This window comes from Amborella trichopoda, chromosome 3 (assembly GCF_054954075.1).
Source record: "Amborella trichopoda isolate Santa Cruz 75 chromosome 3, AtrichopodaSantaCruz75HAP2 v2.0, whole genome shotgun sequence".
Lineage (NCBI taxonomy): Eukaryota > Viridiplantae > Streptophyta > Magnoliopsida > Amborellales > Amborellaceae > Amborella > Amborella trichopoda.
The window spans coordinates 47,015,227-47,039,329 of record NC_142338.1 but is presented as its reverse complement, the minus strand read 5'-3'; the positions used below and the strand labels follow the sequence as shown (position 1 = coordinate 47,039,329).

At 35.1% G+C, this 24,103-nt stretch overlaps 2 protein-coding genes across 16 annotated transcripts; one reads left to right on the top strand and one right to left on the bottom strand.

The window, feature by feature from the left end:
• Nucleotides 1-617: 617 nt before the first annotated feature.
• On the bottom strand, nucleotides 618-10,042 carry LOC18443868 (D-xylose-proton symporter-like 2). Of its 15 annotated transcripts, none has more exons than XM_006854049.4 (15): nucleotides 9,744-10,042; nucleotides 9,575-9,646; nucleotides 8,508-8,611; nucleotides 6,775-6,853; nucleotides 6,493-6,552; nucleotides 6,188-6,254; nucleotides 5,979-6,103; nucleotides 5,534-5,635; nucleotides 5,048-5,416; nucleotides 4,401-4,448; nucleotides 4,256-4,318; nucleotides 2,681-2,761; nucleotides 1,895-1,993; nucleotides 1,428-1,565; nucleotides 618-1,010 (listed from the first exon to the last, which is right to left on the bottom strand). In XM_006854049.4, exons 2-15 carry the CDS (start codon nucleotides 9,623-9,625, stop codon nucleotides 879-881), a joined length of 1,518 nt encoding a protein of 505 aa, XP_006854111.1. In that variant the 5' UTR covers nucleotides 9,626-9,646; nucleotides 9,744-10,042; the 3' UTR covers nucleotides 618-878. The 15 variants fall into 15 exon arrangements, with proteins under 15 accessions (XP_006854111.1, XP_088717087.1, XP_020529078.1 ...); XM_088860961.1 differs by having other exon boundaries at nucleotides 5,979-6,099; XM_020673419.2 differs by having other exon boundaries at nucleotides 6,775-6,839.
• A 9,659-nt stretch (nucleotides 10,043-19,701) lies between these two features.
• On the top strand, nucleotides 19,702-22,702 carry LOC18443869 (uncharacterized). The gene is made up of 2 exons (XM_006854050.3): nucleotides 19,702-20,138; nucleotides 21,376-22,702. Exons 1-2 carry the CDS (start codon nucleotides 19,861-19,863, stop codon nucleotides 22,700-22,702), a joined length of 1,605 nt encoding a protein of 534 aa, XP_006854112.2. The 5' UTR covers nucleotides 19,702-19,860.
• The last annotated feature ends 1,401 nt before the right edge of the window (nucleotides 22,703-24,103 follow it).

Sequence of the window (24,103 nt, the reverse complement as noted above, 5' to 3'; positions counted from 1 at the left end):
TTTTTAACATACTTTTATGTGACACATTATCTTGCTAACTCATAATGAACAATTCATTATATGGCTGACCTTGCTCCATCCATTTATTTTAACTTCATTGCATGAGTCACCGTTAAGAAATGAAAAAAAGTTTATATAAGGTTGCAACCCTAAAATGTAAAATTAAGATGCATATAAAAAATCCATCACAAAAGATTGTTTTGATGTTGGAAAAATTGATCATCTTGACATAGTGATTATGAATATGAAAAGATTTCAAATCGTAAAAATAGTGCATCTTGCAACATATTATCTGGACCATTCATTTTCAAGAGTTTAAAGTGTTTATAGATCTACTTGACTTGAACCACTTTTGGAGTCAAGATTTTATAATTAGAGATGAAAATAGATTCTCAAGCCATCCTAAAAAAGAAAATTATACTAAACTTACATGTATAATAGAATTTGGAAGTGTGCCTTAATTTGATTGTTTACGATTGCAACCTTATACAAACCACGCCCTAAAACAAAATAAGACTGACTCTGTACAAAGCAAATTACAATATACAAGCTCCCTCATGGAGACAAATCCTGTAAACCCAAAGACTCGTGGCCTTCGAGTTGTGAAGATTTAAATCTCGATCAAAATTCAATCACTGTATTTATTCTAAATACTGAACATGTCTAAGTGACAATGACATGCAAGAAAGTACGAACGATTTCGAGTACATATAAACAATAGGGATTTTTAAACTGCATCTTCACAAACTGAAGACAATGCTATTAGTTGCCTACATATCAAATATTGAAATACATCTCCTATCCAACCACCTCTCTCTCTCTCTCTCTCTCTCCCTCCACTCACAAAAGCCAGTATACGTATGAAGAGGAACTGTCTTTTAAAGGATCTTTGACTCAATTTCCTCCAAGCTGAGACCTTTTGTTTCTGGCACATAGAAGAAGATAAAGAGCAGAGCAAGTATTGCAATCACCCCAAATGCAGCAAATAGAAGTCCAGCTCCCAACAGGGCCTGCATGTCATAATAAGTATGTAGTGAATACAACTCTCTGAAAGTGTGTTAAATATGTAGTATCTCTCTCTCTCTCTCTCTCTCTCTCTGTTTGTATGTAAGAATGAAACCTTAGCAACCCAACAGTCTCTCTCAATAGATATTTAACAATTCTCTCTCACACACACCCAGCCAGGCATACACACAGCCCTAACAATTATCTCCCACACAAACACACATATCTCTAACAATTCTCTCCCCCCCCCCCCCCCCCCCCCCCCACACACACAAAAAAAACAAAAAACTAGCCGTTGCTCCTCCCACCCAACAACGTAATGCCAAAGCCAAAACTAGACTAGGGCCACACCATGCAGGTGGCCCAGGAAACAAGAATAAGAACTTGATAGTTTGGTAGGTGAACATCAGACGTGCTTTTACCTTTAGTGGTGAGAAAGCAAATGCGACCAGTGCATTTGAAGCAAAATTCACAAGTACAGCTATGCTTAGTCCCTTCCCTCGAAAACGCAAAGGGAAAATCTCTGAAATCATGAGCCACCCAATGGGACCAAATGACAGCTGCAATATAGTTCCTTGTCAGCTAAATAACTATAAGCCACTTTCATACATGCAACAAATGCAACCAGCTTTAATTCATGACAAAACATCATAAACAAATTTACCTGGACTTTAATAAGTGATCCATTAAAAAGAAAAAAGACAGAAAAATAGATAGTTTTATCAAGCTTTGTCCTGAAAAAATTTTAGCAGAAAATACCGAAATCTAATTGTAAGTGAAAGGATAACTTATTAAAGAACAAAGAAGAAAAATATTAATCAATTTCCTAAATATCAATCACATTAGCTCCGAGTGATATTAGACTCAAGCAGCAACTATGATTTCATACCTGGTAACACCCAACATACAACAATAATGCAACTACAGCTACAACTGGTAAACTGCTCAGGAAAGTGTAGTATGCAGCCAATAAGAATAGGGCAATCACCTGCATCCCATAAAAATAGAAGTTTCAACTTTGTTCAATAATAAAAAGCCAAAATAAGGCAATACCAAACAAAATTAGCTACAATTCTGCAGCAAGTAGAACCCTAATAGTATCAGCATGGTTAATGATAACAATGTAATGTCCCTTGAATATGTTTCCACAAATTGCAGAGGAAAAAAAAAATCTTCAAACACATTGTTCCAAAAAATTTCTCAGCATTACTTGAGAGAATTTCAAAATTTGGATTTCTTAGGATTTCTTGAAGGTTTCTTATATGGACATCAAATATTAAAAAAAAAAAAAGACAAAAAATAAAATAACAAATGCATTTTGTCTGCAAATTTTTTAAATTCAAGACCTTACAGACTCTTATTTTTTGTAAGAAATTTTTACAAATGTACATTTTATTTTTCTCGTAAAATCAATAATATATTTTCTCAAAAAGAGAGGGAGGAGATCTCACAATGATGACAAAGAAGTATACATTTTCAAAAAAGACGGAGGAAAACTTATAATCAAAAAGAGAACTATACATTTCAAAAAGAGGAGGAGGATATCAATAGAAAAAAATAGATCTTTTACAAAATCCACAATATCTTCAGAGGACATTAAGAAGATGAAGATATTTGTTACTATAAGCTACACCAAATATATAATGTTTTTAGAAACAGGAGATGAATAACTTACAATGCCACTAACTCCCCCTAATAATAAAGGCCGCCTACCAACTCTGTCGACCACAATGACAGCAACTCCAGTTGTTATTAACTATAAAAACAGAAACCAAATGAGACCTTCACAATGTAGAATCGATACACTGACATAATGAGGAAAGTGTATGTACTAAGAAAACTTTGTTCACTGATAAGCAAAATTCTATTGCATGGACCATGGAAAGAGAACCAACCAGGAAAGTGTACTTCTTGGATCTATCAAAAAAAAAGTAACACAACCATATTGGTGCTTGTAACATGAACCATGAAAATGAATAAGTATGAGAAGCCCTAAACTGAAATTTAAACCAAAGAGGAAACCTAGAATGCAGAGGTAGTTTATTACTAAAATGGAACCTCTAAGTAACATCAGTCTTATTCCAAAGGTACCCTAACCATTGGCCAAGTGAGAAGATGCACTCTTTAAGCGCTCCTGAATCATAAGAGCGTCCTTTTGCCTCTTTTGAAGACGGTTACTTTGCTCTATAGGGACACCTCCCAGTAAAAAACTGAAGTCAGAAAATTTTCATATGGAAAAAGTTTATATAAGGGTGAGACCCTATACAATCTAATCAAGGCGCACCTCAAAAATTCACTAAAAGAGGTTGTTTCGATGTTCAAAAATCCTCAAAGCAATCGTCTCGACCTCGAGATGTACAAACATGAAAAAAATGGATTTCAAGTCTTGGAAATTGTGCATCTTGTAATGTATTTTCTGGACCGTCAACTTTCAAGATTTTTAAGCATTCATAGATCTGCTTGATCTTCACTATTTTTAAAGCTTTAAATTTTATAATTAGAGATGAAAATAAATTTTTTTTTAGTAAAGTTCTCTAGAGATGAAAATAAATTTTCAGGCCATCACAATTATTTCTAGTACTGCAACAACATCCGTGGACATTATTTGAAGGTGCACCTTACTTTGATTGTTTAGGGCCTCGGCCTTATACAAACCACACCTTTACATATATTCCTCCCAGATTAGGAGACTTTGAAAATTTTCGTATTTCTTATTTTTACAGTACATGCTAAAGGAACAAAACAATTGGCAAATATGGGAATTTCCCCCCCCCCTTAGGGGATGGTGCGTTAAATGAAAAGACAATCAGTGCTGAGTCCAAAGAATGCATATTGCAAGTCAAAAGCAAAATGGAAAAGATGTGGCTTCCTTGAACCATCCGAGCAATTATAGAAAAATCATATTCAAATGAAACATCTCTGAGAATACTGACTAATCTTCCTCAAATAAATGTTTCTCGTTAGTGTGGCAAATGAACAGATGCCAGAGGCAATTGATAATTCCATCAATGGATAAGCTGTGTGGCAATCTTATCAGCATCACTGCAAGTTACTATCAAGCACATTTCAAGAACTATCCTTATCATGTCTCTCTCTATACATGCTATCACATGTAAAAGCACAAAGCAACTATTTAATTACATAATGGATAACTATTAGCTAGCTAGCAAGCAAATGCCATTAGCATTCAATACACTACAACCCCAGAGTATTTTTTGTGATGAGTAATTTTTCTGGAGCAAGTAATAACCTTTAGTATGCCAAGAAGAATTGAAACCCGAGTTGCATCAGAAGCTGCAGAGAAACCCACACTCTGGCCAACAAAATTTAAATAAGATCAAATTATCATCTGATTGCAACCTCCACAATATGAATAAATATAGAATAACATATACCTGAAAAATTGTTGCCGCATAGTACAAAACACTTGGTTGACCTGTGATCTGCATGCAAACAAAGGATAAGTAGGTCGAGATTGAGAAGCAGTTGTCAACATTTTGACCAATCTAGCGGACCCACTTGTTTGTTGTTTACTTAGCAACCCACCAAGAGAGTTTCTTCATTTCTCAATGGCTTTGGCCATGGCCATGGCCATAGGAACCCGTTTTCAAGAGAATGACGATAGGCTCTTCAAAACTCATGCCTCTTATCTCCTACATCACACCCACAAATGAATGTGCTACACAGCTACTCATCGTGCTCTCTCTCTCTCTCTCAAGCACACAGCTACTCATAGTGCTCTCTCTCTCTCTCTATATATATATATATATAAGAAAAGGCTGGGGTTATCCCACTAGTTCACAACTACATATGAGCCCAACGGCCCAGATTGAATTTGGGCCGATCTGATGATCACGACCTCATTTTGTATTTTAATTTTAATTTTTTTCTAGAAATCCAAATCATTTGAAATTTTAGGCGTCCATTCTTCTCATCGAAGCGCACTTAATAAAAATGTTAAAAAACAATTCGTTAAAACTAAATTAAACAAAATAACCCAAAAAACTATACCATTGTGATCAAAGTGGCTGCAGAACTTTACCTGCTGAAGGAAAACCAGGCCTGCACCGATAACAAGGGCTTTTAAACACTTTCCTTGGAAAATCTCTCCTATAGATGCTTCTTGCTCCTCACTGGAATTAGAGATCTCATCGAAAAGCTCATCGATTTTCTCTGAAGTTGAGTTGTCATCAATTCGACCCCTTAATCGGCATAAGGCATATGTTGCCCTCTCTTTTATGTCTTGGAAGGATCCCCTTCCTTGTACAGCACAAAGTAGCAGCCATCGCGGAGATGGTGGCAACCACCACATTCCAACTCCCATTATGATTGATATTGGACAGCTGGTTCCATACATATACCTCCATCCAGAAACTATGTCAACCTCGAGACTACCAACTGTGTATCCTAGCTGTATGAGAGATGAAATGCATTTGTAACTATGGCATTTCAAGAAATAAATCAAAAGTGAGCCATAAAAGAAATATTTACAAACTAAAAGTGTCTAGTGAGATGCTTCAACACTTACAACCATCCCCAAAACAATGAAAAACTCTTTAAGAGATATCAGTCTTCCACGTATTTGAGAAGGAGCTGTCTCTGAGATGTACATTGGAGCTGCATGCATGGCCTGTAAAAAATTCCAGACCACGAAAGGATAAAATTTAGTAGATTATGTGCGAAACTAAGTATGCAGTTGAAACAACAAAAGGGTTTTCCTTCCCCATCTTATCCCATGTGGACAGTGTTGGGATTCAAACTCAAGATCATAGTGGTGCGACCCACACAAAACAACCACTATGTCAAGAGGTTCAAGCCCTAAAATGTTTTCCATATTCGAAATTCCAAACAAGGTAAATATCAATCCATTCTCAGAGTGACAACTAGTAAGTCACTTGAGTCGGAGAGTACACACAGAGTAGATACCAAGAATTACCAAAAAGATGAGAAAATAAGGGGAATTAGTGCAGTACCATTCCAATTCCCAAACCATATACAAGACGCCCAACCACCAAAACTGGAAAATCAGGCGCTAAGGCTGTTACAAGAGCTCCAACAAGATATAGCATAGAAGACACAAGTAATTCCCTCCGCCTTCCTTCATTAAAACATTGTTGCCTTAGCATCCCTAAATCATGAGCTAGTTACACTACTTAGTGTGAAAATAATACAGGAAATCTACCTAAGAAATTCTCAACACCGAATGCCAAAATGGATCCAATCAATGCCCCATACAGCGAACCACTGACCTACATAAGATATGAGCACTTTAACAGAGAAAAATAAAAATATTCATAAACTTACATGAATGGGTGCATAAAAATATACATTTTGCGATCATAACACATGAACGAAATACACATGTGGGGACACACATAACTACCAGATAAGAAGGTCGCAATCTCTATGTATCAAGCAAGTGCTGTTTAGTAAGTTATATGTTCAGAGTCTTGAATGTTCAGAGTCTTGACATGGATATAAACTTACCACAAGCCCAACTTCGAATGAATTCAAATCATACCATGAGGTGCCACTTAACTCAGGAGACTGCCAAGAAAAGGAAGGTTTCAGAATAGGAGACAGGAAAACACATCAATAAACCTCAATATATTTCAAAGCTGCTCATCCAAATCCAAAACTTAGGTTACCTAAGTAAATTGTATCTTTCCGGATCTATCCTTAAGGCTGTTATCACTCAGCTGTGTATTTATCTTATGTTTGTAAAGATCCTCCAATTTAAAAGACAATCATAGGGTAAATAACACACACCTCTAAAGAAATGGAAGCACCAGATGTTGCACCAATATCATAGCCATAGAGGAGTCCTCCTAAAGCTGGAAATAAAAACCTAAACAATTATGCAGTTTATGAAATTATTAGTAATTTCAAATAAAACAATGCAATAGTACATTATCTGCACCAATTAATAAGATTATACGAAGAACCTAAACAAAAAATACAAACAAAAATTCGGGCAACAAATTCTACGGTTTTTTATTTTTTGATAAAAGTTCTGCATATTAACAATGACTTACAGAAACCAACTATGTTGGAAGCACGGACTTTAAAATTAAGTTGCATAGCCATTCCCTCCAATTTCTCAAATTATCTCTCTCTAAAAACCCAATTAAATATGCTATTCTTTTTCTTTTTTTACATAGACTTGTTTTATAAGCATATTCTTTGAAAAACTCTCATTGCATTATCTAAATCTAACATCAGTTAGTCAAGCCACTTTAAAACTGGGCTCATTTATTTATTATCTAAATTTAGTTTCTAATAATAATAAACTAGAGAGAGGAAATAGGAACGAGATAAGAAAAACATGAAAGCTTAAAAATATTTAGAGAATAACTGTATGCCATGTATGAGGAAAATAATTCATACCAAAATAAAAAATTTCATTAAAATTAATGAGAAACATTTTTCTTAACGAAATAGATATCTACATTACAAAGAAGTTAGAAAATGATTGAAAATTAACAAAAAAAATTAAAAAAGAAAACAATAAATTTAAATATGAGAAATTCAATAATTATGGAGAAAGATTAAAACTAAAAGAGTACTACTTAATATATTAACCATTCATTTGGAACAAATATTTTGGAAATCAGATTTCATCTAGTTCCTCAACTATGACATTTTGCAACACACGTGTGAATAGCTAGTCGTAATTAATTCACAACCTAGTATAGGGAATAGCAACGGTAGGCATAGCCATAACCCTAGACGATGTAGAAGTACACAAACCAATTAATGGCATTTTCTTTTACGATGCAAGCATGTGGTGCGATACAGGGGATCCCCTTGAGGCTGCCCATCTCCACCACCAAATGATTGATAGCGGAAAGGAGAAAGCCAAGAAATGGTACTTTTACAAGAATGCATTCGATGAAGCATAATTAGCACCAGCCATCAATTTTGAAATAGTAGTAGATAGAGGGATTGAAGCAACACTTGAAAAAAAGTGAAATGGAATGCAATAGGACTGGTCCATTTTCAATTTTATAATTCTAACGATTGTGCTATATCAGTATAATCAGTGTTCAACCGAAAAAAAGGAAAAAATAGAGTTAAAACTAGAAAAAAGGGAATATAATGGGAAGAGAGGAAAATACCAGGGAAAATGATAAAATATGAAGAAATATTTGAAGATATACTATTTTACATTTTATTTTTCCATGATAATGACATATATTTCCATTATTTTGAACATAACAGCCACTATTTTAGTTTTTTTGCCATTACTTAATGATAGGAAATCCAATATCATGTGTGCTAAACTGGCGCATGACAGCTGTTCCTTAAATGAAGCAGCACTTGGCTGTAATATGATACAGACTGTTTTTATTCCCACTTTTATATATTGTAATGGGTGCAATAGTAATGGTGCGGGATCTATAAGTATCAGGATGCCTGTTATTTTCATGCAACTGCCATTTATTTAAACCTTGGATGGAAAGAAGAAACAGTATTATGAGTGACCCAAGAAGATAACTTACGGAAGAATTGTTGCTGCAACAGAGTAGGCTTCAACCGAAGCAGTGACAGGAACAAGGGGTTCTCTAGCACTGTCATCTTCACTAGGTGAAGAAACTGTAACACCCTGCAACAAAAACAAATTCACACACTGTAAAGGAAACCACCTAAACAGTTACTCTTCATATAACCAAAACAAAGGTCCCTAGTTACTCTCAAAGTCCAACTTAAAGCTAGCAAAAGAAGAAAACTTTCGGCAAGAACAACTCTCTTGCTCAAAGCAGAGTAAATTAAAAAGCAGAGAACTAACCAATACTATCATTCGCTACTGTAAAACTAACCAATAGCAAAATTTCATTATTTACTTCAAGTTTCCAAAGAAAATGTAATCGAAGCTCGAGCAACAATAAGAATATCGTTTGATATGACAATCATAAAGGCAAATGAGCTATCCACCACTGAGGTAAAAAATAAAAAAGAAAAAAAGCTAAAGAACTACTTACATTATGTATGGGTTAGTATAAACAGGACTTACTGACTGAATACATGAAGACCGAAGACTAAGAAGAAAGAAAAAAACAAGCCAATTATTTAATTAATATTTTTTGCGAATCCAAACTAAAAATAAAAAAATACAAAAATGAAAGCCCAAACATATAAGAACCTGATTATAGACAATAAAAAAATGTATCACAAAACATAATAGGACAAACAAATTCAAGACAGCAAATGTTCTTTTTTCTTCATATAGATAATAAGTCCAAACATAAATGAAATTAGTGTACAATAAGAACCCAATTGTCAATGGTAAAGCAATCCCCCAACGAATGGAAAAGCAACCTTTAACATGCTCTTCAAGTGAATCCACCAATTCCACGTGTTTTATACCAGAAGCAAAAAACAGAGAAAAAAAAGGAAAAGCATAATTACTGGAAAAAAGAAAATGAGCAGCTCATAAAATCAAACAAACACAATAAAAAAGAATACGAACCAATTAAAATTAAGTAACTTAATACTTAAAAATGAAAAACCAAGAAGCAAAACAAAAGGATATTTCCACTATAAAAAACAAAAAATAAAAAAACGTTACATTTGATTTCCCATCTCTCGGTTGTTCTAAATCAGAACTTTCAGATAGCATCTTTCAATCTGTGAACTAAATCTGTCAAAAAGAAAAAAGAAAAAGCAGCAAATTAAACCAATTTTTGAACCAGAGAGATAAATAATTTGCTAAAGGGCATGGACTTCTAGTTACTTACCTTGGACAGAGAAGGCTGAGAACTAGAGCCCCCTTCCTTTGGTTATCATGGAATTGGCATGTTATAATGTTACTTTTAATCGCACATATTAGGGTTTCTCTATACTACAGAAAATTGGGATGGCAGCTAGCACGAGGTAGTTGCAGAGTTTAGAGAGAGAGTGATGAAGGTTAAACCTTGACAGAGAGAGAGAGAGTCGTGAAAGTTAAACGTTGACAGAGAAAGAGAGTGATGAAGGTTAAATCTTGCAGAGAGAGAGAGAGAGAGAGCACAATTATAGAGAGAGAAAATGTCCTATTTTTGAGCTGGTGTTAGATAGTTGCTTTCTCTCTCTGGTCCGTTTTAAAGTAACGCCAGGAGGAGATGACGAATCGAGTCGCTGATTTCAGAGAACGGCCCGAGACTTCCATATTTAAAGTTTTTGGAAAATGCAAAATGCCCCCAAGCATCTATGTAAACTCAATCTAACCGTGATGACTTAAAAGGGGAAAAAAAATATTTAGAAAAGGATACGAGTGAAAAAAAAAAAAAAAGGCCACACGACTAAGAAATTAGGGGTGGCAATGGACCTGACCTGTATGAGTTTTTGGGTATGGGTGCAAAAATTGAGTTAGGTGGGAATACTATTTGAATTTGGGTTTGGGTTCAATAATATTTTAATTTTTTGATCGGGTCTAGTCAGAGTCGGGTTGGGTCCCACATTATATTTTTTAGTCAAGGTCCCACTCCGATCCATTGCCACCCTACAACAAACACGTGGAAAGTCCAAAACTCTTGTTTTAATACGAAATTTGGGTGATGTTTGTACAAGATGCACTCTTTGTACCGGAGAAACATGGGGCGCCTCTTGACTATGCTCGGAGATGATACGATGGTTTAAAAATCTATTTTCATATTTAATTATGGGGTTTAAAATATAAAAAATAGTACATATCAAACAGATATATAAGCATTTTAAAATATTAAAAATAGACGGTGCAAATAATTTGTTACAAAATACAATGTTTTTGGGAGTTTAAATGTTTTTTTTTCTTCAAATCCGTACCTGTTGAAGTCGAGATGATCAAATCGAAACGTTTTCTAATATTACAACACTCTCTTCTAAAGGATTTTTGAGGTGCATCTTATTTTAATAGCAAAGGATTGCCACCTTATACAAACTTTATCCTCTTAAAAATGAAATAGAAAAATTAAATAAATTCAGACAGATAGAGCATGAGATTCATAATTCTAGTCCAATAGCCTAACCAAGTTGATTTAGATGATTAATGTATAGAAATTCAAGGAATTTAGATTTGGGTCAATTTTAATGCATGTATTCCATCCATTAAAGGAAAACTCAATAACGATAACCCAAGCAAATGACAATATTTCGGCATGGTATAAATAAGGAAAGGTTTGTACAAGGTGCCCACCTTATACTACTGAAGTGCCATACACCTCTATATTTTTTTTACAATATTACTTAATTTTATTGAAAAAGATAAATGACTAAAGATACAAAAGTTTACTATAACAATTCCTCGGAAATAGCTAACTCAACTAAAGTGACACCTTGTTTGGCTTACCATCGGCCACTTCATTAGCTTCTCTGTAAACATGTTTAAAGAAATCTCGATAGAACTACAAATATCCATGATTTGCAATCAAATAGATCCAGGTTTTCTCAACTCTCAACTCATCATACGAATTGATAATGTTAAGGAAATCCCCTTCCACAATATAATAACATGTAATATGCCTTTCTTGTAAGATGTTAAGTCGTTGTAAAAGACCTATAAACTCCACCTGATTTACCGTAGTACAACTGGACAACCCATATTTTGCCAAAAGATGTAGTTTTAGTGTAAAAAGCCTTATAAGAAAATTTATATTCAAGCTTAACTATGAAATTTAAGATCTCAAAAAATGATATTTATCGAGCACATCTATAAACATTTGAAAATCTAAAAAATAGACAACCCAAATAATTTGTTACAACGAGCACTATTATTAGGATTTGAAATCCTTTTCTGTCCTTCATATCCATTTGTCTTGCGGTTGAGATGATCACCCGAAAGGCTTTCCAACTTCAAAATACTCTTCCCTGCTGGATTTTTGTGAGATGCACCTTACTTCTATACCATAGAGGTTGCCTTTTTCCTAATAAATATCGATAAAAAAGGCATAAGTTTTTCTTTTTACTTAGGATTGTTTCTCTTATAAAGGAAATGTAGAAAAACATTCCAAATATGTTAGGGAAGCATTGGGTAGTGCATGTTCTCTCTTCTTTGAGTATACAATTTTTTGTCTTCAATTTCTCTTAACGACCCAAGATATAAGTTTCAAACCTATTTTTTAAAAGGTGCGGTTTGTATAGAGCCGAGGCTTTAAACAATCAAATTAGAGCCCACTTTCAAATAGTGTTGAGAAATGTGGTTGCAATACTAGAAATCTTTGACTAGCTTTAAATTATATTTTTATACTTAATTATAAAATTTAAAGCTTTAAAAATAGTGTAGATCGAGCAGATCTATAAAAACTTTAATAACTTAAAAATTAATTATCCAATGCAATATTTCTAAAACTTGAAATCTATTTTTTTCTCAAGTCCATTCATCTTGATGTCAATATGATCAATTTGACGATATTTGGGCATCAAAACAACCTCTTCTAGTGAAATTTTTGATGTAGGCTCTAATTTGGTTGTTTAGAGCCTAAGCTCTATATAAACTTTTATATTTTCTAAATAATTACTCTACGTAATGCTTCTTACATTTGTTTGTGAGTGTTATCTTTCTATTAATTTTTTTTTGTCTATTTTCATGCTATTCTCAAGTTATGAAACACACATTTATTTGATCTTTTAGAAGGAGTAATAAGTGAAACGTTAATTTATTATAGTAATTGGAAAAGTATACAAAGAGAACTCGATTGATTTACTTTCAAATCGAGTGATTGTAAGCATGTCATTGACTAAACTCAAAGTTCTAAAAAAAGTTTCTAAAATTTGGTGAACACCTCAAGCCATTTGATTTGATATCTAATAGCGTGTAGTAATTGTAACATCACGGTAAGAAAGATAATAGTCTTATAACGTACCGTCTCATAGTAATTATATTTACCTACTATTCTTTTTGGGTAGGTTAGTAGGGAATATTTATGAAATTGTATAACGTGAGACCATTTATCTTTCTTATAAAGTAGTTATAATTATTCTTAGCCGTTAGATGTCAATTTCGATTACTTGAAGTGTGTCACGAATTCAAAAAAAATTTGTTTGAACTTCGAGTCAAGTCAATAACATGCTCACAAGTAATCTCACTTCCTTAATTATCAAACTTCTATTTGCATTTATTTTTAGGTATCTGTCTTATTTTGATTTTTTAAGAATTTTTTTAAGACTAATGTTCCCTACATGTGGATTCAACAACTGAATTTATTTTTTCATCTAATTGTGTGGCTGAAAATATTGTGCAATGTGTCATGAACTCCTATATTTTTAACTATTATATAAAATCACTTGAAATTTTTGAAATGGGGTTGGGATTGGGGGTAGATTTTTTTTTTTTTGAACTGCAGTGGTTAGGGGGCGGATGTCTTAACTTAATGTGCACCTCCATTCCTATAGTTAATATATCAAAAGAAAAAAAAAAACTTAAATTATTTATAACGAGAAAATAAAATTGAGTGGCATATGGGAGTTAACATATTTATCGTTTGGTTGTAGAAATATATTAAAATCACCATCATAAAAAATATTTTTCCAAGTTTTTGAGGCTGGTGCGTAAATATGTTAAAATATTTAAAAGCATTACTTTCATTAGAGAATAGCTCCTAGTATATTTGGTAAATGTGTAGGGCATTTCACCCGGTATTCCTTATTGGCAGAGAGCGAGTTAGACGGACGGTTCAGATAAGCTAGGAGGTCTAACTTCTTTGATCAGGACCGTCCATTATCTCAATGGAAGAACCCGAGAATTTGAGGATCATTAGAGCTGCACGTTTCCATATCCCTGCAAAAATAACAATCGATCATGGCTATATGTATTTTAACGGACTAAAATGAGCCACGTATGCTCATATTATCTGCATTTACGTGTATTTAGCAGATACCAAACGCGTAGGAAAGCGACCTTTTAATGCTTCCCCTTGATAGCAGGCTCCTTCAAATATGTTACCTAGTCCCATCGGACGGCTAGGATTCGAGCGCTTTCCCCGGTGGACGGTAGAGATTTGATACAGTATGGGAGAGAAGATATGACTCGCCTTCCTCCTTGTTCAACCCTGTGACTAATCTCCAACTGTGAATGGACGATGCAGATTGAATCAAAAAATGAGGCGAGCCAAACCAGTCATGGATGTATTGTTACTTTTCCAGGTTGATCTGCACCATCCATCTAACCTAAATCTTTAATCTTATCCCTTCATATTCGTAAAAGATGGTGGAGATTGAATTACTAATGGAGTGCCAGAATGAGTGTCGTTCCTCACCGTAAAAAAGCACGTGCTACCGACTGTTTTTTGTCACTGTTGTCAAATTTGCTTAATTTTGGCCATAGAGGGCGAAGCCTTCGATTTTTAGGCCAAGACGGAAGCAAAGCTCGGTGTTATCGCTTTGGTCAACTTCAGGCCAATTTTGCCGAAGTTTTAGTTGTTTCGGCTGAAGCAAAGATACATATATATATTCATTATTTATATATATAAATATATAATTTATTTATTTTTATTTTTTTAAAAAAAAATCTGAAGTCTTTTTCTATATCGGCCGAAACACCAAATTACTTCGTTTTTCTCACCAAACCAAAAAACACTCCAAAGCGAATTTTGACAGCATTGGTTTTCATGGTTTATTTAGAGACTAAAAACCAAAGGAAATATGCATGGTGCCCCACGTATAAAATATATGCGACTGATCTTCCTATCTTTGCGATTTTAAAACTTTACGATGACTTGCTCGTAAGAGTATATGTATAATTATTACTAAACGAAAAAATTTATATAAGGTTGCAACTTTAAAATGTAGAACTACATATGCACCTCAAAATTCATCAAAAAAGATTGTTTTAATGTTGAAAAACCATGTGATTGATCATCTCGACATCGACATGTATGACTATGAAAAAAAAAAAAAAAAATTGAGTCTCAGAAATAGTGCAACTTACAACATTTTATCTACACCGTCCATTTTCAATATTTTCATATGTTTATAGATCTACTTGATTTTAACTATTTTTTAAACTTAAAATTTTATAATTAGATATAAAAATAGATTTTGAAATAATCCTCAGAACATTTTATATCAAAATTATATATTATGATAAAATTTGAAGGTGGACCTTAGTTGGATTGTTTAAAGTTGCAACTTTATAAAAACCACACCCATTACTAAAACATAGCTCGGACCCATGTGTTATCGCGCTCTATAATAATTACCCATGTATCATCTCCAAATGCTAGTACAAACTAAATAAAACTTTAATAATGAATCTTCAATTACTTGAAAACATGAGTCCAGTCAAATTACAATACTCATGGATCAATTCTACAATCTCTCCTCTGTGAATGGTCGGCTAGCAGGATCTTCCCTAAAACTTTGATAAGACTAACATATTTTTATATTTTCATAAAATTGAATAAAAATATATAATACTAACAAAATAAAAGATAACTATAAAGGCGTGTTTGTTTGCATGAATGTTTTATTTAAGAAAGTAAACGTTTCTAATAGTGAAGTAATTCTACATTTGGCTACACAGGAACTGCTACAAGAACCCAAACTTTCTATTTTATTTGTAAAACGGGAGAGTTTAAGTTCCTTTGGAGTGCATTTGTTTTCTTAAAGATATCTTATGGAAAATTGAATGTTTTGTTTTGAAATGCTTAAATAAGTTATGAGTGATGTGTTTGATATCATATATATATATATAAAATAGGAAAAGTTTATATATAGCCAAGGCTCTAAACAATCAAATTAGAGCCTAGATCAAAATTTTCACTAGAAAAAGTTGTTTTGATGCTCAAATATCCTCAAATTGATCATCTCGACATCAAGATGCATGGACATGAAAAAAAAAATAGATTTCAAGTTTTGAAAATAGAATATTTTGTAATGCATTTTTGGACCATCAATTTTCAAGATTTTCAAGTTTTCATAGATCTGCTTGATCTACACTATTTTTTAAGCTTTAAACTTTATAAATAAAAATGAAAATATATTTTAAGGTTGTCACAAATATTTTCAGTTTTGAAACTACATTTCTCGATACTATTCGAAGGTAGGCTCTAATTGGATTGCTCAGAGCCTAGGCCCTATACAAACCGCACCCATATATAATATGTATAACATAATATATAATATAATATAATATATTTTATTAATGTATATTTGTATTATAGATAACATATAATATAATATTTATTATAATATAATATAAGGTATTTATATATTTATATTATATTTATAATATATTAATAGTATAATATATTATACAATATATTATATTTATATACAATATAATATAATAATATTATATGTAATATAATAAATATAAAATTTATATAATATTTAGTATAATGTAAGATATTTATAAATTAATATATAATATAATAATATAAATATTATATATAACATAGTAAATACTATTATAGATTATATAAAATATAATATAATGCAAGATCTATATAATATAAATATATATTAATGTTATATATTACATATATTATATAATATAAATTACGTTAATAAAATAAATATAAATATATAATATATAATGTAATATAATATATAATATAATATAATATTATATTATACAATATCAAATCTTATTAATAATACTAATATTATGTATTTATATTATCCATAGTAAATAGTGATCAACAAAAACGTTATGAAATATTGAGTTCCTACCCTTTTCAAGAACTTAATCGTTCATGTTTTAACAAAAAAAATAGGAATTTTATTAGAATATTACTTTATAAACTTTTAGATGGAAACTATACGTCAAATGAAGAACTTTTGAAAAATTAGAAGGATTTCTTTTTTAAGAAGAAATCTTTCATAAAAACAAATGCACCCTTGGGGTGGAGGCTAGGAACCCAATCCTTCGGAACCTTTTTTTGTTTTAAGTCTTTTTTTTTTTTGTTTTAAGTCACTCGAGCCCGAGCCCGAGCCCGAGCCCCTTTCTTTATCTTCATCTTCATCTCCATGGACAAGCCCCTTTTTTTATCGCGGCAAGCCTTAAAACCTCTATCTGCACGGACAAGCCCCTTTCTTCATTGTGCCGAACCCTAAAACCAGACCCAAGCTTATCCATCTCTCCTCTTCGTGACAAGTTGTACAACCATATCCAATTATCTCCATCTCTCTCACCTCTTATCTCTCTCTCTCTCCCATCTCTTCTCTCTTCTCTCAGCTCCCGTAATCTCTCTATATCTTTCTCTCATCTTATCTCCTCACTCCCCTCTCATCCGCTCTGATCTCGCTCTCCTCTTATCTCTTCTCCCATCTTCTTATGAAAGGAAAGTATATATTGTCTATCGAGTCAATATGGAAGGTGTATATTGTAATCAGTATATATAAAAAAGTATATACACTATCTTGTATTTATGGCAAGTCTAGGTATAGTTTAGGTGTCTGTGATTTATTTTTATTTTTTCTCATAATGTAATTTGTCTATAAAAGACAAGTTTGTACATTCATATGTTCAAAGGACACTGAGTTTCTTCAGAGAAACCTGAGACTCTCAATCCGTCGTGGATATGCACTGAGTTTCGTTGGCTCTTTCAAGTGTCATTTTGTTTTCTCAATTGACTTGTCTATTTTTTTGTCTCTATAGAAGATCATAAGTTTCAATCTGTTGCTCAAACCTACTCTATTCGAGCCTTCTATTTCCGAGGCTTGTTGATTTATCATTGCTTGAGCATGCACTGTTCTGTTGTTCCTCTATGCTTTTTTATCAAACAATCTGAGCATGACAACCACTACATCTACTGGTCGCTATGCACATGAAGATCCAACTGCTCGTTTCCGCAACTTAATATTCAAACTCCGGCTACTCTATTTTAGAACATCTTAAGTTTGAGGGAGAGTGTGAAAGGAAAATATATATTGTCTACCAGATTAATATGAAAGATGTATATTGTAATCATTTGTCAAAATTGTGTTTGGTATTGGTCATGTATGTTTCAAATCAAATGTCAAAATTGTGTTCTTGAGTTGTTTGAAAGGTCACTATGATTACAAAATAAAACTACCTACTTGGGAGGTGTTATAGTGTTTGAACTGGACTCTAAAGGGTCGTTTTTAGGATCTTAAGGTATTGCACTGCAATTTGGGCTGTTCCCTATGGGTTTTAGCAGAAATGGGTCTAGGGTGACTACAGTATTTTTGTAGTTCAGATTCTAAGTTTTGCATTCTGAATATCTTGAAACTCATCTAGCGAAAACGGAGTGTCTACATAGAGTGGACACAAACGAGAAGCAATAAACTCGAGGGGATGGCTTTAAGGGCAGCTATGGGGTAGCCTAGCCCGGTCAGTTTGACTCTAAAAAACTAGGGTATGGGACACAAAATATGTAGGGCCGGGTAAAATTGGCCTGAGGATAAGGCTGGGGTGGGCTTGAGCCATGGATGGTCTGGTTCTTTGTTTGGCCTCTTTTTATTTAATTTTTTTTATATTTTTATTTGGCATAGCCTAGCTTTGAGATGGTTAGGTTAGGTCACGGTTGGCCCAGCAGACCTATTTCAGCCCGTTGCTGGACCTCATCATCATCCAAGCTTTATCCTAGTTATTTGGGGTCAGCTAAGCCCATTGCTAGCCCTAGATGGGATTAATTTATAAACATACTTATTAGCACCAGACTGTCTAATTGGTATGTAAGCTAGAAGCTCAGCCTATCTCATTCAAAGCAAAAACCAGGAGTTAAAATCAATGTTCAATAAGTTAAAACCAAGGTTGGACCAATTTTTGCCTATTTTATTGGGTCAATTATGATAACATTGACCGGTTAAATAAAGTTGGTAATTTTAAAATTTATTTCATAATTTTAAATTATTATTGATATATTTTTAAATTTTTTAAGATCTAGTAACTGATGATCAGACATATTTGGACTGGACAATATCCCTCAACAGTTGGCTGTTGGGTGATACCCTAATAACACAATGTTTATAGAAGAGCTCATCTCATTGGCACAAGAGGATTCATTTCTCATCCCTACCTACCCCGCCATGGGCCTTAATGTCTTCACTCGCGCTGGGCCGCCCCACACATACAAATTTGCAGGCTCGGGTGGGACTCTAACCCGACCCGAAATTCGGGTCGGACTCAGATAGTTGGAAGCCCCATCAATCAGGAACTTCCATTAAGAGATGATAGCTTGTACGGTCCATCATGTCCTCCACTTAGTGATCATCATAGAGCATATATCTTTGGTGCTTGGGAGCAAAGACAAGGAAAATCAAAGTCGATTCCTCTCCACCAATATCCAAGGCCCATTCGACAAAACGGTGCTACAAGCTTTATCTAATGATTGAACAAGGCAAGATTATTAATTATTGGCATAAACAAGGACTTTGAGAATAATACCATGGACCTATCTTCTTAGTAGTACCAAAGCAAGTGGCACATATTTGGACAAACCAAAGACTTTCATTGTAAACTACGCAAAATCTCTCTCATGCATCACCTGGGCTCGCAAAGGGCCGGCCCACCCTTGCCCTAGCCCTAGCCCGGCCCCTTTCCCTTGAGAGCCGGCACTGCCCCTCAGGGCCAATCCGGATAAAATTAAAGAAAAACAAAACAAAAAATATGAACAAATAGGGGCCGGTCTTGGCCTGGCCTAGACCTGGTCCTCAGCCCACATTTCATGACCGAGGACCTAGTTCTTTAGTACTGGGCCGACCCACCAGGCCCATTGCCACCCTTGATTTCCCATAGGACATTATATGCTTAGGTCTCTCCTCTCCATGCCATAGGATATCCTTATTCATGTACGTTACTTATATGCTTTGACTATTTTGCAATTACTAACACACCTCCTAGTACTCTCTCTCTCTCTCTCTAGAATTCCTGCAATTGTGTAAAATTATGCTTCACTAACCTCCATTGAAGTTAAAAGTTTTCTCTCTCTAGAAATGGAGGCCATGGATGCAGAAGCAACGCCCTCAAAATGTCCTGATTTGGCAGAAAATATGGAGAGAGCAAATCGATCTTATAGGGAGTACGCAGGAGTAGAAGAGAAGGCATCAAAGCGGGAGATGGTTACATGGTATGCTTACAACCTTTTCTCTCATTTCATTCCAGCGGTGTTGATCCCTATTGTCTTCTCTCTCATGGTGGGCCAAATGCTCCCAAAACCATCAGTAGATGGAGATTTGCAGAGTCTACATTGCTCAGTAAAGGAGACGGAACTGTAAGTCGCAAACATCCTTTTCATTCTTCAAAACGAGGTCCGAAATTCCGGATTTAGTCTGGTTAAAGTTAACCGGCCAATAATATCTCATCTCATACTAAATTTTACGAAAAGAGTGAATTACGTAAGGGCACCAAAAAAAAATACTGAAATTGGACGTAAGTCAATTTTGGGTTAAAATTATAAGGAGGGTCGGTCAACTTGAGGGTTTTTTGTTTTCAAAATTGCCTTTCACTCCAAGGATACACCATCATACTGCCGCTTGTTCTTTTTCTTTTTTGAGTTTTTTTATAGTAAGGATATGCCTAAATGTTTGGGGCAGTGTCGAGTCAGTCTGATATTAGCATCATCAGACCACCTTCTGTGGTGCCCTTCAAAGCGGTCTGAGGTTGGCATCCTTAGACCGCAAAGACCTATTTTGTTAAGCTTTCAAAGGCAGTCCGAGCTGCCCATTCTTGAACCACTTTTTCTATTGCTCATCAGGGTAGTCCAAGGTTGGCATTCTCAGACCGCATTAGCTCATTTGTTTGCTGAGAAATAAAACGGATCGAGGATGCCAACCTTGTACTGCTTTATAGACTTGGCATTGCCCTACTAACAAAAAAAATAAAAAAAATAAAAAGAAATCAAAAGCATTCGAAGAGGTAATTTTGGAAAAATAAAAAAATATAGGTCGATTGACTTTATAATTATCGTCCAAAATTGACCCATTTAGTATTTTGCTAATATTTTTTGTGTCCGAATGTAAAAATTATTCTTACGGAACAGTAGATTCATGAGGGAGGGAGAGAGAGAGGCAGACACTATGAGTGTTAGTGTGTATTAAGCTTTTCCATTTTAGGGAGACTAAGCAGATTACCCTCTCCCTTCAATGTCAAACTGAAAAATTTTGGTTAATACCCTACTTTAGCCGATACAAACCAGTAAAATCAGTAAAAGGTGTGGTCTAATAATAAATCAGTTCGCCAGAATTGATTAGATTAAATTTTAAAAAAATAAAAAATATAAATTACATGGCCCAATTTAATTTTAACCTGTCCGTCCGTGTAACTAGTCAACGATCGATTTTAAAGTTTTAAGAGGTATTGGTGTAACTTAATTTTTGTTTTAGATTCAAGGCATTGGTTAAATCAAATTTTGATGAAAAAAGTGAAACTAGGCTCCATTTCAAGCGTTTTGGCCTTTCTGTGGAAGCTCGAGAGTAAGCTCACTCTCCTCTTCAATGGCGAATTGGCAGGTACCAATCACTAACTCACCATACATTAAAGATTTCAGACCTCCATTTATCTGCTCTGAACTGGGTGGCAATCTCATGGACCGCCGGAACCGTCATCACCGCCCCACTACTCATCCTCTCCGCCCACTTTCTCGACCACGGCCCCCTTCACCACCTCCAATTTGGTGTCAGTGCTGCATTGGGTGCCTTATTCTGCCTCCCCACCGGCTTCTTCCGCAGCGTGTGGCCCTTCCCCCTCTACATCTCCGCCATATCTAGCGGTGCCACCTTCGGCCTTGCTGCTCACACCCGCCACCTCGGCCTCATGATACGAGGCGCCACAGGCAACATTGCTGGCGATGAGCTCTTCACCATGAGAAAATCTGCAGGAAGTCGGATATCAGTGTATGGCACCGCTGCCGGAGGAATCGGTGCTGCCATAATCTCCTCCTTCGCCTACCGCATGGCCGGTCACTCTGACAAGTTCTCAAACCTTTGGATCGTCTCCATATTTTCCGGCATAATATGGTTAGTCGGGATTGCCCACTACCTCTCTGGAATTCGGCCTCCAGCTGCTCAGAATTCCCCCAAATGGTCGGCATCTCACGCCTTTGCACCCCGAAAATACCCCCATGCCGTCGGAACACTCGCAGGGGTCTTCCTGTCGAGCTTCGCGACCATGTGCATCTTCGCCGCCACCTCCATCCACCTCCAAGGAAAGCTATGCTACGAAGCACACGACATCCTCTATACCTGGCTAATCTACTTCCTCATCCCTACTTTCAGCCTTCCATTACTGCGTTATCTCCAGCTCTCAATAAAGTCCGACGCGATGAAAATGCAGGTGGCCGGGCTTCTGGCAGGAGCTGTCACCTCCGGCACCGGATTCTACTTCCAGAATCGAACATGGCATCGAGAGCACCTCTTCTTCTTCACAATGGTTCAGGGAGTGGCCGCCGGGATCTTACATACGTACGGAAGGGTGCTGCTAGTAGACTGTTCACCCGCCGGAAAGGAAGGTGCATTTTCTGCGTGCTTCGCGTGGGTAAAGATGGCCGGGACTTGTGCCGGGTTCACGATCGCGACGTCATTTTCCGGCGTGACCATACCTTTTTCCTGCAGTTTCCTTGCTTCAATTTTAGGGTTTGGTGTGTTTGTGTTTGGAAATGTGAGTAATAAAGGGGGTGTTGTGGGGGCTGGGCATGGGAAGGAGGAGGAGGGGCTGCTGGAGGGCAGATCGCCTGTGAATGGTTTCGACACGAGGAGGAGCAGCCACTGGAAGGGCTCTGCGCGCGCCGCTATAAATTTGGAGGAGGAAATCAGGAGTTCGTCTCAGGTCTCGAAATGAAGGCCATCAAAGCTTAGTCCCACGTTTGGTTACCGTGAATTTTTTTTTTTTTTTTTTTCTGTTAAATTATGAAAATATTTTCTATAAAAAAATTTCTCTAATGCCGATTAGAAATATTTTTATACCAATTGGTCTTAATGTATCGTTTGATCCTAATTAATATCTAATTGATGTAAAAATATTCTTATACTTGACCGCATAATAGAATTTGTTCATATAAAGATATTTTTTAAAAAACATTTTCACACAAACCAAACGTGAGGTAAACGATTATCAAATTCTATTTATAATTTTTTTTTTTTTTACAATAATTGTTTTTTTTAGTGCTCCATTGGATTTGAGTTTTTGAATAATAAGGTTTTACAAGGATCTTGGATCCTGGCTTTCTAGTATTACGTTTTACTGTTATTTTTTTTTCCCAATTGGGTGAGTTTATCTGACTCCTCTCTCGCTCGTTTGACATCATGTATGTGCATATTGAGGTCTCTAGGAAACCACGACTAGGGCGCGGTACCCGGCCTTGTCTTGGCGGAGTGACTTGGACAGGGTCGGATAAGTATTGGCTAGGTTAAAAGGTGTTAAAAATAATAATAAAGAATGTAACAAAAATCTCAAAAATATGTTTAAAGTAAAATTAAACAAAATACGTTGGAATGAAGTAAGAAATGTAGGGAAACAATAGATTTTGAGATAAATTAATTTGTGACCAAAGGTATTTTAAAAATAAGCCAAAAAAGAATATAAAATGAAAAAGTAAATGTTCATGGCCAAAATACTTTCCAATGTTTATCAAAATGATAGAAAACATAAAAAGGTATATAAGAGTAAATTTCTTATTTTTGGATTTTTAATAATTTTTTGAATTTTTTTTAAGATCCCAAACTTGACCACCAAAACTGGGCTCAAGTGTACCCACCACTGGGCGGGTCCAAGTAACTCGGGTCGGTCCAGGTCGATCTGCCCATTTTTTGCGAACATTGATGTTCACATTAGTTTTCCAATTTCTTTTCAAGTACAAGTAATTGAGACAAGTTTGATTGTATTTAGCATTGTTCGCAAAATTACCCAATCTAACAGCTAACCGCTCAGTTAGTTTGGAACCGATGGCCGGTTCTAGTTTTGATCGGTTAGGGTGATCAAAATTCAAAATGATATCAACTTTGGAGACACCATCTCCCTCCCTTTGTGATAGAAAACCAAGACCAGGTAGTGTGTAAAATCCTCTTTTTAACTTTCTCCAAGTTAAAACTACTCTAAAATATCCCATGTAACTACTCTAAAATATCCCATGTAACTTTCCCCGTATTGGGCAGCCTTTGAATGCATAAGTGCTCCAATTTATTAACATCTTTTTGTGGCAATATCATTAGATACCCCAATAATAAGAAGGACCGCACTTAC